Source organism: Tympanuchus pallidicinctus, unplaced genomic scaffold, assembly GCF_026119805.1.
Source record: "Tympanuchus pallidicinctus isolate F22 unplaced genomic scaffold, pur_lepc_1.0 scaffold4, whole genome shotgun sequence".
Lineage (NCBI taxonomy): Eukaryota > Metazoa > Chordata > Aves > Galliformes > Phasianidae > Tympanuchus > Tympanuchus pallidicinctus.
Window position 1 is genome coordinate 48,205,329 of NW_026294758.1, and position 18,011 is coordinate 48,223,339.

The 18,011-nt window shown below is 45.7% G+C and overlaps 1 protein-coding gene across 6 annotated transcripts in view; it reads right to left on the reverse strand.

Moving 5' to 3' along the window:
• Window positions 1–18,011, reverse strand: part of KANK1 (KN motif and ankyrin repeat domains 1) — a 115,708-nt gene that overhangs the window by 13,318 nt on the left and 84,379 nt on the right. For 3 of the 6 annotated variants that reach the window (XM_052700634.1, XM_052700636.1, XM_052700633.1), the window contains exon 4: window positions 10,725–13,370. In XM_052700634.1, coding sequence (XP_052556594.1) covers window positions 10,725–13,370 — 2,646 coding nt within the window. Of the gene's footprint in view, window positions 1–10,724; window positions 13,371–14,229; window positions 14,339–14,405; window positions 14,567–18,011 lie in introns of those variants that run through there. The other 3 variants (XM_052700637.1, XM_052700638.1, XM_052700639.1) reach the window with 3 other exon arrangements.

Consider the following 18,011-nt stretch of genomic DNA (forward strand, 5'->3'; position numbering starts at 1 on the left):
GTCAGACCAAATCCTTTAGGGCAACACTATCATCAGCATCACTATTTAAAAAAAAAAAAAAAAGAAAAAAAAAGTAATAAACTGGGAAGAAAAAAAAAAGGGGGGGGCAACATTTGTGCTTTATAATACCTTGTTACGAGGACTCAGCAGGAAAATGGCGATAGCTTTCAGAAACTGAAAAAACAGCTCCAAGTTTTTCTTTCCAAGGAAATATACAATGCGAGCAAAAACTACACAGATACTATCTTGAAAAGAGATGGCAGGAACATTCCACCTTTTCCCTCTCTCTCAGTCCTTGCATGGAGCGTGGCTCTTGCCACCTGACTTAGGAAAGACTCACTAAGGACTCACTGAGCTGCTCCCTGCTGACCTGCCTGACAAGCAGGATTCCTCGTGGAAGAGCTGCATGCTTCTTTACTTTTTCTTTCAGAAAGAAATTGCTTTTTCTATAGAAGCAGAAACTTTTCAGGAAGCTTTCCTGTTTGCTAGCATGCCAGCAGTGCTGACAGTTACATACTCTACTAAATTTGGAGATAACTGCAACAAATTCCCACCCATTATATATATATATATATATTTAGAACAGGATTGCACTGAGCTAGTAGTCACATTTAAATCAAATCCCAAACATTTGGGTTGTACACTTCTTTCTAATTTGCTGGCATCCTCTCATTTTTTCCCTCTGTGTGTTTAAAAGGCAGCACTAATTACGCACAGACCTTTTTATAGATTCCCCTGGAGCTCCTCCAGCTGTGCTATTATGACTGCTCTGCAAAGCTGCACAAATACTTCTGTTTGCAAAACATACTTTTTTTTTTCAAACGCATACATTACTCCTTAAGTAATCTTCCCAGTGTTTTGAGGGGAAAAAAAGCCCTGGGATTTAACTTACTTTGAAATGTTACTGCTCTCTTTCAAAGCTTGTTCAAACTTTCAGGGGAGGTAGAAATGACTTCTTTGTATTTATCAAGAATTAAGCTACAGCTTCCTCATTCAGATAGAATAGTGACACTGAAGAGGACACAATCATGATCCATCAGTGCAAATTCCAAGTATTCTCTTTTATAACAAAACATATCGGACATCTTCATTGCTCTTGCTAGACAGCCTTTCCCTCCTCTGGTTTCATTCCACTTTCTTTCCTCTGTAAAAGGACACAGCATAGCTCATCTTTGCAAATCCTGTAACTTCACTACAGTTTTTTCCTCTGGCCTATTCCCATCCACATCCCCCAGCCCCTGCATTCTCAGCCAACATGCACTTCTAAGGTGTCTCTTCCTATCGCTGAAACTATTGCCAATTCCACCACTGCTTAAAGCTGCAGTACAATGGAACCAACCCTTGATCACACTTCTACCATTGCCAGTGCCCAGCAACAACCAGCACTGCTACAGTGCCACTCAGCTTTCATCCTGCTGCCATCTAAACACTACCAGAGACAGGCTGTCTCTGGCTGATATACGTGGCGTGGTATCAGCAAACACCTCACTACAGGCTGGATCACTGCTCAGACAACAAAAAGCTTTTGCCCTGTGGAAAGCAAGGTTGAGTTTCCTTTCACCAAGGGCAGGAGGTCTCTGCAAGCCTCAAGCCTTCTAGTGATGAGCTGATGCTTATATCAGGCACAAGGTGGGCTGAAACCTTCTGCCCTCTCACTGAAATGCTGGGTGAAGGCTAGAAGCACTAACCCCTGCAGCAATGCTCCCGCATGCCTAGGCTGGAGCAGCAGTTCACAAAACTCAAAGGCACACCATGTGGCCACATCCAGCCTTGCTTCCCCACCCATCCTCACTTCACAGCAGTGACCGAGATTAGGTCTCTTCTCAGGGGTGACCATCACCCCTCATCAACCAGCCACAGAGCCATACAAGAGGGAGGCATTAATGTGTGGAACACTGAGCCAAAACCAACAGATTTTCAAACTGAAAAACAAAGAAACCGTCTCCTTTCTGCCCACTTGCTTAGAGCAGAGATAGCTGTAATTAAAGACTGCAAAACAAAGTAACCACTTCCCACTGTCACTGTTGGTGGCTGCCTTGGCCAGCCTTGTCCGGTAGGTTATAAATACAGTGCTGGTGCTAAGCCAACAGCCCTGCCCTGGCAGCTGGGCACAGCCAGCCCCTCTGCACCTAGATGCACTGCACCTAGCAGGAGGACACATGGCACGGATGCCAGTGAGGCTGGCACAGGCTAGGCTGTCCCTTCTCCTCCAATGCAACCTCATCCCAGCTCCTCTGGCAGATGGTGCAGAAGGCAGGTCTCGCTGGACTTGCAAAGTAGAGCAGCAGTTTTGGACAAGAGGAAAAATAAATCCAAGCAGTTCCATGTGCTTCAGCTTTTACACACTAACCACTGTGAGGAGGACATGGAGGAATACAGTGAGACTGCTTTAAAGCAGCATCTATGCAGATGCAGTGCCTCAAAAGTCACTTTAGTTTGTCAGCTGAAGCCTCTGCCAGGCACCAGGGCAAGCAGTAGGGCTCTGGCAGGGTGAACAGATGGCACCTGGGTGCAACCTGCTGTACCCATACTCCATGTCAAGCCCAGCGGCAATACTGCTTCAGGCCCATTTGGGTTCTTCTCAGCAGCTTCCCTTCAGAGCTTTGGGTAAGACTCAAAAGCAAAATGGCAGCAAGCAGACCTCCTTCCTCTGTGTCACAGCCTCTCTCCTGGCTAAACTTATCAGTGATGGAACAAAATCTAAACAACACACATTCAAGGTGTTATCTGGGGCATCTTATCTGTGAATTGTAATGAAGAAGAAAAGGGCCCTGCTGGCTGCCTGCACAACTACCTGACAAAAGGGTTTAACACAAAGGTGTGAGGAGAAGCACACAAAAAAAACATTAGGAAACTGGCCAGTACATCCACTCTCCCAACCCAACCTGCAAGACACAAGCACTCACTGTGCCTACAGTACCCAAGGCTCAAGGAAAGAGAGCTTGGAACCCAACACAGCATTAATGTCGTAAGCTATGAGCTGGCATTTAACACCAGCTTTCAGTTGCTCCCCTTTGCAAAACAGCCTACATCTTGAAAAAGATGCTTCGACAGCAGCAGCTGAAAAGGGGATTAGGGAAGCTGCTGTGCTCCTCAGAACCGCAGCCAACCACTCAAGGGTAAGAAAGTGTCATCAGCCAAGTCCCCCCTTCCTTGGCCAGGCCATGGGCAGGGGACAAGGCTGGATGTGCCACAAGTTCCCTGTGGCGGAAATGAAGCCCTGACTGAAGATTACCATGAGTCCACATAGGCCTTAAAATAGACTCTCCATCTCAACTCACACTGATCTCAGGCATGCCCACTTGATCTCGCTCTGCCTGCAAGGAACACTGCCCTTCCTCTTCACCAAGAAATACCTGAGGAAGCTGTGGGAGAAATAAGTGAAGACCTCACAGAGAATCCTTCCCAGCTGCCAACAGATCGATTACAGCCATTGCAGCTGCCCGGCTGCCATTCAGGTACACTCACCATGCTGATTTCTATTTGTTTACTGTTGTGGACAAACAAGGCAAATTTTACAAAAGGTTCTAAGTATTGGTAGAGCGCAGTTAACCACAGCTGGTAACATCCAGGAATTGGTAACTGTACTCTGCAGTATAATAAAGGATCTTGGAAAAGTTCAGAGGTCATTTAGAAGCAGGATAAAACAAGAAACTTGCAGACTTCAATCATTGATAAACCCACATGCAGAAAGCTACTCTCATCAATTTCTGAGGGAGACAAGTGGCTGAAGTTTCTTCATCAGTCCAGTCCCAGTGGTTTGAAGGAACAAGAACACCTGTTTTTAATTTTTCAGAAGTAACTTTCTTTCCTGAATCACTTGTGTTCTTTTGGTATATCCCATCAGTTTAACCCAGAGGGACAGCAAAACTGCTATACATCAACCTCAGATTAACACGTGCCATCTCTGGCACCTAAGAACTGCTTTCGTTTCTAACATGCTACTTCCTTTCCTGACTGCAGACCTCACCTCCCATCTATCACAACATAAGTAGCCATGAACCAGCCGATCAGTGGTAGGCTGACTGAGAGAACTGGCTGGAACAAAAAGTACTTTTTTTTCCCTGGACTTACGTTCAATTTATGGCAGCCTGGGCTATACCAACTTCTGAAACTCTGTTAAAGACATTGTATCAGTGCTGTCTGTAGTATATACAGCAACAAAATTTTTCTAACATTCTGCATGATTTTTTCATTACAGCACTCAGAACACTACAAAATTACTGCAGTCAAGATATGCTCTACAGCAGTCATAAAATTTACTATGCTGCTTTCTCCTTAAGAAGCTGTTTTTTCACATACGCTTTAGTTCAGTTTCCATTTAGTCTATGCATCAGAACTACTGATGGAAATAAAGAAAACCAACAACATTCTACTAAGGTAAACAAAGAGGCAGTGATGAGCAAACATGCCCTGTTCAAACATTCACAACAACTGACATTAACCCATCAGTCTCACAAATGTGTTATCTTCAAAAGAATAACTGCATTGAGAAATTGCTACATATGGCCTTCTTATGTGATAAGCTGAAAGAAGACACAGTTGCTTCAAGCCATGTCATGGACAGATGTTGTAACTACCAGCTGCTCCCAGGGACACCGGTCGCTCTGAAAGTAATACCCCCATCACCTGGTGATGATGGTCTAGTATCTCAGATGATCTGGTATCATCTGTACCAGCAGAGGTTACACAGCCGCTACAACAGCATCACTGCTAGAAAAATGTCGCCCACAGGATCCTTCTTTCATCAACCCAAACGATGGAAGTTAGGAGCACCAAACTAAACCATACAGCAGGTGTGGTAGAACAGTCCAGCCAAGACTGGCAACATACTCCTTGGTCTTCAAACTGGTGTGGGGCCTGGCATTATCATGCTGCAAGAGAAAGATGTCTTCTCTGGCTGGACTCCAAAAGTTCAAGCCTTCAGCTTAGTCAGTGCTGTGATGCAGTGTTCAGAGCTGGTGGTTTGTCCAGGTTCCAGTCTGGAAGCACCATCCCTTTCCTGTCCTAAAGGCAGTGAACATCACTTTACCCACTGAGGACTGCATCCTGAACTTTTTCTTTGTTGGGGAATTCTCACATCTCCACTCCATGGACTGTCTTGACTCTTACTCATAGTGGTGATAGCACATCATGTCACTGGTAATAATGTGATCCAAGAAACTGTCACCTTCAGCCTTGTATTAGCTCAACAGGCCCTGATAAATTTGCATATGGAGTTCCTGTGTGAGCACTCATGGGACCTACCTGGTGCAAACATTTCAACATTCCAACATTTCCACCACTGTCTGCAATGCACTGAAGCCAATGTTCATCTCCATCCACAATTCTCTGGCCATAATCCACCAATTCATACAGATGAGCCAACTGAAAGGCTTTTCATTCCGTGTTGTGACAGCTGTGCATGGCTATCAGGAACATGGCTTTCAAGCCACTGTCACCGCAGCTGTAACACACCACCCACCCCCTCTCTGTGCTCATCTCCATCAGTTGGTCTCAAGAAACAATCAGCAAACATCAGTGAATGTCAGTGGGTGCCACTTTTTCCACATGGAGGAATACAATGACACACCTTTGCTTCATTTGTACTTCCACGTCACATGCCATTCTGTCAGAGTGCCCCTCTGCTGCCACTTGTTACACAGCAGCCAAAAGCAACGGGATACTGGTGGGAAGGTTCAGCCTCTGCTGCCATGCCACCAACATCCACTTCTGACATTGGATCAACCAAGTAGGAGGCAGTATTCTTGGAGCAGGCCTCGTAGAAAGGCTCTAGCCTGTCCAACTGTAAGAATTTCAGTTTCACTGTCACTCTCACATCAGCCATCTTCTTCATGCTGAGAAGCAGCTTTTCATCCCACACCTAGTTGTGAAGCTGGCATGCTGAAACTGGAAACTGATTCCTTTAATTCAACAAGACTAATTAACTAAAAAAGTGAAACTTATTTGGACAGAATAAGGGGAGCAAAGTGAAAACGACCCTATTTTCTCCAATAAGTGGTGGATCAAACCATCTCATGATGCTGAGCACAGCAATAATCAGCGTGATTTTTCTTTTTTTTTTTTTCCTTTCTCAGCTTTACCTTCTCAGTTTATCTTCTCAGCTTTATTGTTTCTTGAATATGACAGCACTTTGCTGGAAATACGGCAATCTTCTGACATTAAATATGCACAGCTGTGCCCGTTGCCATGGGAGTTGAACTCTGAACAAAGCTCAACATCAGAACATCATGTTCCTGTGCCACAGTGTAGGGAGGAAACAGAGATTTTACCAAACACACTCCAGCAGAGAAACTGGTATTCTCCTTAAGGCAGCAATTCAGAAACAAAGACACAAGCAAATAAAAACAAAACTACCACTTACAATTTCTACTCTTTATTAGCTGTAGTAGAAATGAGGAAACAGTTAAACATTTCATGCTGCTACTGAATGAAAACAGCAAATGTTCTGATGATAATAATGATAGCAGCAATAAGCTTGTGCTAACACATGACCAAGGATGGCATGTCAAACCTCTTTAAAGAGGTTTATGGAGATTAACTTGAATAATATCTTTACAGGACAATTACTGACCAGATCTCTGCTTCTCTTCTGATACAAATGGATGGGTATTTAAAACAGAACAAAACCCAGCTAAAGCCCTCAACTCCTAATACAGAGGTCACCACCATTTTCAAACGAGATGGGAATTCAAGCTTTGCATATTGCCGCTAGCAGCATGTCAGCAGACGCAGAAAAATGTACAAGCGGCACCATATTCCTGGAGATGCCAGACAGACACATGTGAAGAAACACAGTTCATCTGGAATACAGATGGGACATCTGTGTGACTGCTTTGCACTATGCCTTGCCTTTCATGGAATATTAAAAACATGTTCATCATTCCCTTTCTTCCGAGCAGAGGGAGCGGAGGTAAGGAAGGACATCTGTACAGAAGCCTAAACCTGATTAAGATACGCATCTGTGTTAAGAGCTGAAGCTGAGGGTTTCATTTAGTTGCCTAGAAATAGGTAATTACTGTGATCTACAGTGATATGCCAGCACCTTATACAGACCCATGCCCCTGTGAATCGGGCAAGCCTTAAGTCCTCAGCTGCACTACTGTGACCTACGCTGCCAGGATCAGGGCTAATGATCACCAAGGGACAGACTCTTAAGACAAAAGGCTACAAATTCATCCTGCAGAAGGGTAGAGAAGTAAAAACACCCTTCTCCAATTTACTCCTGTTTTTGTATGATGAGTGATGCCAAGAGTGAGACAATCATGGCTTCAATACCTGTGTACCAGTGATGGTACACACCAGCTTTGGACAACGAAAGGCATCTCACACCATCACCCTTCCATTACTGCTCTGCTTGCCTTCTCAGCTTACAGTGAAAGTTGGAGCAGAAAACCCAGGAAAGATCTTTTCACCAAATGGCCTGTCACGTTTACGTAAGCCCTGTGAGCCTCTTCAAAACCACTTGATACCCACTTCATTCTCTCCCTCAAATCTTTATTTCAAGAAGTTGCCTCCCTTCTTGCAAATACCAGCGACTGTTTCAAAAAGTGAATGTAAAATTTCTGAGCCCAAGAGTCAGTCATTTTCAGACCAAATATGCTCAGGAAATCTTTCACTGCAAGAATAGAGCAGTTGTTTTAAACAAACAACCTTGCCAATTACTTGCCTGTGAAAGACATTCACCTACAAGACTTCTTTCTGAAAAGTTCATGTAATCAAAAAAACAAGTCACATTAAGCTTCCAGCTAATGTTTTACAAAATGCATCACATGCAGTCAAACGTAACTTTCAGAAACTTGTAAACAACTCTTTAACAATAAATGGAGAAACAAAGCAGACTTTCTTCTCTTCTAGACCTGTAGTCTGGCTGCACAAAGAACAAAGATCAGTACTCATAGAGGTTTGTAACCCACATCTGTATGATCCAGCTGGACAGACCTGGTGCTGGCTAAAATCACCGTGCAGAGTTGAAATTGGTTTGTCTGGGCAGCAGGTTTAATTTCCCTGACGCCACTACGGCTTCTGAAAGACAGTGCCTATGTAAATAGGAGTTGCTTAGTTACGGAAGTGAAGATGTTTATTTTGCAGCAAGAAATGCACAGATTGCTGACAGACCCACTTCCGAGATAATCCCATGCTTCCAGAAAGGGAAGACACAGATGCAGCCCATGTCCCACTTCACCAGGTCCAGCTCTCTATCATCTGCACTGCCACCACTGCTCACAAACCTTCATGAACTGTGGAATCAGAGGCACCTCTGCCCCTTCTCCACAGGGATGAGAAAAATCCATACAAATACCAGAATTCAATTGACGTGCAAAGTTGTATCTGTAGCCGTAACTTCTTAATTTCAACACAGCAAACAGTCCAGATGCTGCTGCATCAAAACTATACGCCTCAGAGATAGCTTCAGTACTTTTGCCCAACATATACCTGCCTCCAGGCTCTTCCTAAGGAACCTCCCTGAATACAACATCAATTACTGCACTCCTGCTGCTAACTTGAAAACAGCAGCTTCTGCCTCTGTGTTCAGCCAAGCCAAAGTTTGTGAGGCCATGTCTCTTTCAACAATTCAAACTTAATTTTTTGTATTTATACAAACTTCAGATACATCAGGCTGTGATACCTAGCCTGGAAAAAGGGGTGCTGATTGAGTTCATACAGAAGCTGTCGAAAAAGCCCTATCCCAAACATTAATCAACTGGAAAGACACTGTAAGAGCTCAGATAGTTATGTACAGTATCAATCTGTGAGCACAAACTTTATTAGTTCCACTGCTGCTTGCAGAAGTAAACATTCAGCAAAAAGCCTTTTACAAAAAAGAAAAAAAAAAAGTCCTGTAAAGCTGCAGAAATAAGCACGAAGGAGATAACTGTAATAAAGAGTATTTTGAAAATTAATAGGAACACAAGGGGAAACATTTCAGGCTTATGACCTCTTCTTATTCTAATTCTTCATGGGTCTAAATTGTTATAGCCCAAAGCGTGATTTATGCATTACTTCTCACGAGGGACTAAAAATAAAAGACATTTTACACTCAGCATATGCCACTAAAGATAATAGCATTACATGTTAAAATAAAATTATTCCAAAGTAACATTGTCAAGAACGTGAAATCTGAATCCAAGCAAGAATATCTTTAGTAAAACATGAGCCATTACTCCACTTGTGTCTAAATACTTTTGGGTCTCCAGACTATATATTTGATACTGTGCAGTAAAAGCAGGGGTAGGAACTGAGGATTTACAGCTATTAGAAATCTGGTTCACTGTTTTTAAGGACATTCTTGGTACTTGGTAGATACTCATTATTTATAAGAAGCCCAAAATATAACATGAATACCAGCAGGATAGCAATATTGCAAATACAGTTATCATATTAAATGTGAGTAGACAGGTACCATCCATTTTCTTTACTGCTACATAAATGTTGCTTATTGCTTTCCCATGGGATGCTAAACATTTTACTTCACAGAATTAATGGATGATTCAATTTAGCACATGAACACTGAAAATAAACAGATGTACCAAGCTGCCTTTTAACAAGAACAGGTAACTTTTAAGACAGTAAAGAAGCTGGAAGAACTTTACATAGCAGTGTACTAGCCATTATTATTACGCTGACATTATACAGTAGCTACTCAATTTTTTTTTCCAATTCAGCACCCATCTTACAGATGCATTTGCTCACATTCTTTCTATTTCCTTAACTTCTCACTGTAATGTGACCAAGAAGACCAAGTCATTGCTAACATTGGTAGCCCTGTGTCCAATAAACTAACACTCACACACGTAATAGTTACGTGGCTGGATTCACCAGCACAGCATTCTTTTATAATTTACCATCAGACCATTTATCCTCCCCCACCTCCCCCTCAAAAACACCAACAAAACCAAACCAAAGCAATCCAGGCAACCAAGCAAAAACCAAACAGAATGCTACATGACCCCAGGAAACAAAGAAATCCCTCAAATTAATTGTATGGATTTTACAGTTAATACATAAAAAGGAAGGAATACTTAAACCTCAATTCTGGCTTTTCCCGATTGTCACCAAAACCTCCAAAAGTAATTACAGCTTATGCCTTTCAAACATTAGGCCCTAATTAGGGATTAAGACAAACACTTATTGGAACAGAGAAAAATGCAAGATGTGGTTTCTGTGAAGCCACTCTGGAGTTGCCCATTATAAAGCAATTGACATTGTTGGAAAGGGGAAAGCACCCCACAGCTCCCTGGCTGCGAAGAATAAGGAATGGAGGAAATGGGAGATACGCTGCAGACTCTGGAAACAAGTTAGCTTGACACAAATGCTGAACGTGACTTACATGTCTTTTTAAAACTGCATTCCAAATTTAAGGGAAAGACAACATTTCAGGCAGACCATAACTCTGACACGTTCAGTTACGAAATGGAGTCCATGCTTTGGGTGGTGTACCTACAGATACTTCTCTTGTATGTCCTGCACTCAAATCACTCAGTCATCTGCCCTTCAGAGCCTTGTTTCTGTGGGATGGGTAACTGCTTCCCGCTCTTGAGATCCACTCCCCAGCACTGGGTTGGAAAGAACAATGAAAAGGTCCACCCCACACCAAATCCACCTTCTGCATTTTATATGAGGACTACACACTCGCTTCAACACTACATGGCAAGCTTTTACAGTTGACAGACCCACCGCGCCAGCAAGGAGCAGCACAGTCATATGCCAAACACTCAGCTTACCTGGTGCAGTACTTTTCTCCATGCACTGTTTCTGAAGGTCCAGGCTCCGCAGTTCCTCCGTGCTGGCATATTTCATGACAGAATTGATGGATGTGAGGGTACTGATCAGCTGCGAATTGAGCGATCCAATCTGGGAGTGTGGCTCACCAAAGGCTTCTGCCAATTCACTGTAATTTTCGGCAAGCAGCATCTGCTGCTCCTGTAGCAGCTTCTGCACACGCTCAATATAGTGATCCAAGCCCGTCCTCAGCTCAGCTGGAGGCAGTGGGCTTTCCAGGATGCTGCTCACGGACTCGCACACTGGCTCACCCCCAACACCAATGCTCCTGGTACTGGTCGGTACAACCACCAGGGGAGGGGGACCGCAGGCAATGCTTCTCATTTTAAGACCAACTAAATAGTTCTCATTAATGTTTATCTGCCCAACACCGCAGTCTTTGGTTTTTATCACAGAGAGTTTTTCAAAGCCAGGATGACTGGAAAGCAAGGTCCCTACTCCAACTGAACGCGTTTTAGCAGATGCATGTATGTCCTTCACCCGGCCGTCCCCAACTGCCACGGTTCGCATCTCCACACTCACTGTGCAGGTTTGCTGGTCACGGCTGCTTGCAACAGTATTGGTGCCACAGTCCACTGCCACCAGTGCCTCCGTACTGGTGCACCGGCTCACCATCTCCACAGCCGTGCTGGTCTGCTGGGTAGCTGTGGAAGGCACAGCCATGACTGTGGCTTCTGCACTGCACACAGATTCTGTGGCTGTCTGGCGGGAGACGCACTCCTTTGGGGCACAAACAATCACATCCACTGAGCAATCCCCGCAGCCAATCGACCTCGTCTCCCGGATCTCCCGCACTGTCCTACAGAGACTCAGGTCACCCACAGACTCCTCCGTGTTGACACCAGTCTCGCAGACGCTGGTCTCCACACCCACCTTCTTGTCAAGCAGCTCCACGCACCTCCCCGTGCATTGGTCTCGCATCTCTGCCCTCTCCCTCACAAGCCAGCGGCTCATGAGCAGCTCAGGGCCCGCCGCTGTGCTCCGTACCGCTGGCCTGCAGGACGTGCCCACGCTGCTCATTTGCAAATGGCTGCCTACAGACGAATCAGCGACATGCACATGGTCTCCCACCATTTGGTCTCTCATTTGTACCACAGCCTCCACCATTCTGCTGACGACGAAGGGCTGAACCATCACGGCTTTATCTACTTTTTTTCTAGATCCAGCCGCCTGCAGCTCCTGTTTTAATTTGGTCATTTCCCTGTCGTGGGTTGTCTCCTTTAACTGAACCTCCAGCCTGTAAATCTTTTCCTTAAGGGCTTCAATGGTCTGCTGCTGAAGCTCTATTTCTTTCTCAACTTCTGTCGATAAGCCAAGCATGGCCTCCGTCACCCCAACCCCCGACTCTCTCATTTCTTTCTCTGTCCCCACCGCTACTTCTCTATGTTGCCTTGAAGATCTGTTGTAGATAATCACATCATTCATGTTTTCATCAGCACCAACAGCAACAGATCGGCTTTCTTTCGTCAGGCTTTCTCTAAGGTTCGATGGAACCTCATAGTTGCTGTCCTGGATTTTTTTCTCCAGAGCCTGCATTTCAGCAGTCAACTGCCTGAACTCCTCTACCCTCCGAGAGCTCTGCTCCGCACTCTCCATCTCATCCTCACAGTCGATATAAAGTTCTCCTCCTCTTTGCACCTGAGACAGGTGCTCCCACTGCTCCACGTTTCCTGCACTGTACGATCTTTTTCTGAAGCCATACATGTCATTCTGACTGGATTTCCTTTGGCTTTTGAGTTCTGCCATCATGTGCCTCTTTTCCTCCTGTAATACCGAGATTTTGACCTGCAGCACAGGAATGGTCTTTACTTGCTCCTCAAGCTCCTTGAGGCGCTTGAGGGCAATTGCCATTTGTTCCCTGATCTGCTGCAGATGCACTGGGCTCACATTGGTGACAGGTGTGGAAATTCCTGAACTCATTGGGCTGTGCCGGATGGAACTGCCCAAGGAGGAGCCAAAGCAGGCTCCGAAGTCTCCATTCCCCTGGTAGCCATTGTGGAGCTGCTGAGGCAAGTGACCGTACCCACTGGACCCGACGAAAGAAGGCAGGGAGCTCGTTGAGCCCATGCCCCCAAAGCTGGAAAGTCGGGGCCTGCGGATGTCTCCTGGCATTACCTGCATCATTCTCTCCTGTTCAAGTCGTCTGCGTGTTTCCATGAGGGTTTTTGTCACATGGAGGTTGTGCCGAGGAAGCTGTGGGGAAGGAGGAGGGAGCTGCTTACTCTCGGGAATGGTTAAATAGGAGGGAGATGCCTCAAGGGAAGCCAACGGTCTCACAGACACAGATGAGGTTACTTGACTTCTTGTTGCCAAGAAAGACTGCTTGTTCTCATCACTGTTTGAAGAAGACAGAGACTCTGTGGAAGTCCAGTCCCCACAGTGGCCACCAGAGTTCTTGGTACTTGTGGAGGCTGGTACTGCTTTCCTCTTCTTTTGGATGTTTAATTTCTTAATGGTATTCCCCTTCTGTATATCGTCCACGTACTTCAGAAAATCCAAGTCTAGCTGGTAGCCATAAGGTGTTTCCACAAAATAGGGGTATTTCCGTTCATTTTCATCTTTTCCATTTATAGTAACTTCCTCTTTTTCTGGAAAAAAAGAAACAAAATGAGCACACGGGTAAGAAACTATGCCTCAGTAAACTAGGCAGTGACACAAACATACCAGGATGGGTGCACACAGCGCTGGAGGCAGAAACACAGCAGCAGCTCAGAGCAAAACAGCATCTTGCTGATTTAATGTCAGCACTACATCTCATTTAACTTCCTAAAAGCTAATGAATAGTTTTTCAAATGCCGCAAAGTGCACAAAAGTATATATATATACAGATGTACACACTGATAACTTCTGCTACTGGAGCTGTGCAGAAGTGGCACAGCAAGCAAATGAAAGCAATCCCTTCCCGAGTCCCTCCAGCCTTCCTGTGGAATACCACCTTCACACACAATATGCCATCAGATGAAGATCCGAGGAGCACGCTGCATTTGACTCATCTGGAGACCAACTTGTGCAGAGGGTAAATTCACAGGCTGCGGGAACAAGAACTCTAACCCTCTCTGGTGCCATTAGATGTCAGACAGATCTGCAGTCGTTCTACTGCCTGGAGAATCACAGCTGCAGGAGCAGCAATGTCAGTTCATTCTTGCTGGCTAATTCTACCAGTGCTTTCAGTCAGCACCGAGTCCCCATGCAGAGACCCCCAGTCCCTCAGCCATGAGAGAAAGCAGTGGTCCCACAGCCAGAAGTACCTGCAGCCCAAACACAGGACTCGCTCCGTCCCCACAGCCCTCTGAACGCAGCTGTACCAGGTCTGCTGTGCTTCTGCAGGCTGAGTATTTATGCGCAGTGCTGCTAAACAGCCTGCTGCTCCTGTCCCACTTGAGAAAAACAACTGCTGCAAGTTATGAGAGGCAGCGGAGGAATAACTTAAGCCAGCTTTCCGGTTACCTGAATTAGCCACATGCCTCTGCCCCCACGCTGTAAGTTTCCAGCCACGTATCGCTAGGCCTCCGGTACAGCTCCGTGCTGTCCCAGCTGCGTGTGCCACAAACCAGCTCCCCAGACTCTCCCACTCGCTCCTTTCTCACCCCATGCGGAAAAAAAGCTCCCACTCCAGCGCAAACCTGGCCTGGCAGGGCAAGGCGATTTCATAGGCTGTGCTCTCACCGCTGGAAAGCAGCTCTTCCCCACGCACTCCGCACCGCCGTGCGCCCGCGGCCGGGGAACAGAGGAGGGCTGCAAGGCGCAGCGCCGCCGCTCCGCCCCGCGCCCCAGACCCCGCTCCTGCCCCGCCAGCAGCCTCCGCCGACGGGTTTGTTCCTAACGAGGCTGCGTTCGGAGCGCAGCGTCCTCTTAAAGGAATATAAGCCTCGGGGGGGGGGGGGGGGGGAGGGGGGAAGGGGGGGGAACCTGCTTGCTGCAACTACAGGAAGTGACTTAATGTTGCACTGAAAGGGTTCAGGAGGGGGAAAAAAAAGGCTCCTGTTTTTCCAGTTTCCTTGGCATGCTTAAGGAAGGCTGCTCCGTCTGCAGACAGTATAACTGCTTTCATGACAACCTCTAACGCTTCTGGCTGCTGCAGGACGCCCCGAAGCAGGATGCTGTGTGGGGACGCTGCCTTCCCCGGCACCAGGTGAGCGTGGGACGCCATCCAGGGCAGGCAGAGAGCACACTGCTGTCGCGTTCCTGTAAGCACTGCCCGTGTAGCCACTGCTTGAAGGACACAAACAACCCTCCCTGTCCAGACCACATGTTCCTGCTGGAAGACCAGAGTCTCGGTATGCCGAGTGGTATTTAGTTATAGATGCACCGAAAATAGCCAACTGAATGCCAGACTGGAAGCAAAAATACACGTATATACACATACACCAAGCACAGAAGCACACAGCCCCTTCCAGCAGGTCTGCCTCAAGGGTAAGCAGAGGAAGGATCTCCACTGAACACCAGCAGGAGGGAATGAGACAGAGCAGCTCCCCATGTTACCAATTTTCCTTCCTAAATTCAGTATTCTGTCCCCAGATTCTCCTCCTGGCTCTGTCCTTTGCAATGTCACCTTTCCATGGCTCCCTGACCTAGGCTAGTCACCCTTCTCCCTCCAGCCCTAAGGTTTGCATCCACTCTCACACCAGCTTCTGCGGCCTGTAGTTTCCCAGTCTTTCTCTGTTTTCTTCCCACACTTGGAATTTCTCATCCATTTTCTCAACTTGCATCCACTTGCCTGTTCCATAAATTCTAACCCCAAATACATTTATACCTTCATCCTTCATCCTGGCCTTGGGTAACTATGAGTCCCTTCACCCAGTCCCTGCAAATTCAAACTCCATTGTACCAACTTTCCTGTTCTCCCTTTCTTCCCAGACCCTTTCCGCTGCTTGTGTGCTTGCTTGCCTTCCCATGCAGTGACATCCCTGGTTCTCCCATCACTGCACTGCTGAAGTCAAGCAACCCCTGACCCAAAGTTGTCCTTGGGCTCAAAGCATAAGTGTAGGATAAGGAAAGAAGAAACAGGTTTGTTAGCAAGTGCCAGGACTTAAAAATTAATGCATCTACAGAAAAAAAAAAAAAATTCAAAAACTCTCTAGAAAGACATGCAAATTGCAAGTTAAGTCATAAGCACCAAACTGGAATCACAAATAATTTTTTCTCCTTCATGAAACAGTATTGAGATCACTCAGCAGAAAAACATCAATAACAAATAACTAAAAGAACACATCATTAAACATCTCCACAACACCTACAGCAGGTACAGCTTCACAATGAAATAAATCACAGAATTGTTTGAGTTGGAAGGGCCCTTTAAAGGGCATCTAGTTCAGCTCCCCTGCAATGAACAGGGACACCCACAGCTAGACCAGGTTCCTCAGAGCCCGTCTAGCCCGACCTTGAGCATCTCCAGGGATGGGGCATCCACCACCTCTCTGCCTCACTACTCTTCTTGTAAAAAACTTCCCCCTTACATCCAACTTAAATCTCCTTTTTCAGTTTGAAATCATTTTCCCTTGTCTTATCACAAGAGACCGCACTAAAGAATCCAACCATTTCCTTCTTACAGCTCCCCTTTCGATAATGAAAGGCCGCTACCAAGTTTCTCTGGAGCCTTCTGTTCTCCAGGATGCACAGCCCCTATCCTTGTAGGAGAGGTGTTCAATCTCTTGGATCATTTTTGCGGCCCTCATTTAGACATGGCCCAACAGGTCCATGTCCCTCCTGTATGGCGGACTCCACATCTGGATGCAGTACTCCAGGTGAGGCCTCATCAGTGCAGAGGAGGGGGCAGGATCACCTCCCTCGTCCTGATGGCCACACTTCTTCTGATGCAGCCTGTGGCACAGTTGGCTTTCTTGGCTGCATGAGCACATTGCTGGCTCATGTCCCATCCAGGAGAACCAAATTCACATGGTCCTCAGCTTAGCCTGTCAGTGTGAACTGTGCATCGCTGCCACGCCAATAAGCTCAAGGCTGCATGTGGAGCTGACTTTGCATGTGACTTCTCCTTAAAACAACACAATGAACACTCCATGAACACAATCCCAGCATTATAAGTGGATCTTTGGAGACATTTATTGATATGTTAAGACAAATGAGGATCAAGAATGCAATCTAAAAACAACAACGCACTGTGATGTGGCACACAGGAGCTGCGCCAAGCCTTTGTGCATTTTGCTGTCTCAGAGAAAGGGCCAGAATGGGTGTGCCTGCTAAACCTATAACAAAGCAAAATAGATGGCTGTTTTCAGGCAATAAAAAATGGTTTTGTTGGTTCCAAAGGAAAAATGTTCTCACAAAAAGGAAATGGTTAAACACCTGATAAGAGTACAGACCTTGTTCCTTTCAGCCTCTGGATGCCACATGGATGCCTTCATTCTGTAGCCTTTGAAAGATGAGTACCAAGTGCTGCACAAGCAGTACCTCAGAGGAGTCTCAGTGTAAGCTGTATCTATGTGTGAATGAATGGCAAATTTTCATGCAGAGAGAGTTCAAGTGAGCAAGGTTCCTACTCTATTCACTCCAACACACATAAGTATGGCAGCAATGCCACAACAAGACAAATTCTCTTCTCAGGCTTCCTGTCTCATCCTTGGCCAGCTGATCACAGGCACTAATGAAATGACTTCCCCAGTCTCTACAGTACATCAGGCTAATTTTAATCACATTATTGTGTTTGGCTGTAAAAGGATGTGAAGACACACACACACACTGTGAAAATGTTGTATACATTTTCTTCTGATGTGTTTTCAAATGCAGTAAGACACAGAGACATTATGCTTTCAGGTGAGTACTGTGAAAGATACTGTGTGCACCACAGAACCCTTGCTGTGTTACTGTCATTATTAATGCATTTCTTCTGAAGTATGCAAAACTTCCACAATAATCATGCACAAGACACAAGCAACATTTAAAAAATGCACTTCTGTTCTCATCTCCTGCACTGCTAGGACTGGCTCTGTCCAAACATTCCAGTCTTGCCATCTTCCATAAAATTACATCCTATCCAGTGCACTACACAAGAACATCAGTATATTCAAATATTGAGTCAGCTCTACCCAAGTCCATGCTAATCATGCCTGCTCCCAGACCAGGAGAACTGGAAAAGAACAGGACATTCAGTTATGTGCTTTAAAGATTTTTAGGCAGAGAAAAGAGCAGAGAAAATATGAGCAGACCGGAGCTTTGGTTCTATAGGACAGGAAAGCTGTATTGTAAAGCCATGTTGGAGGGTCTGGAAAGGG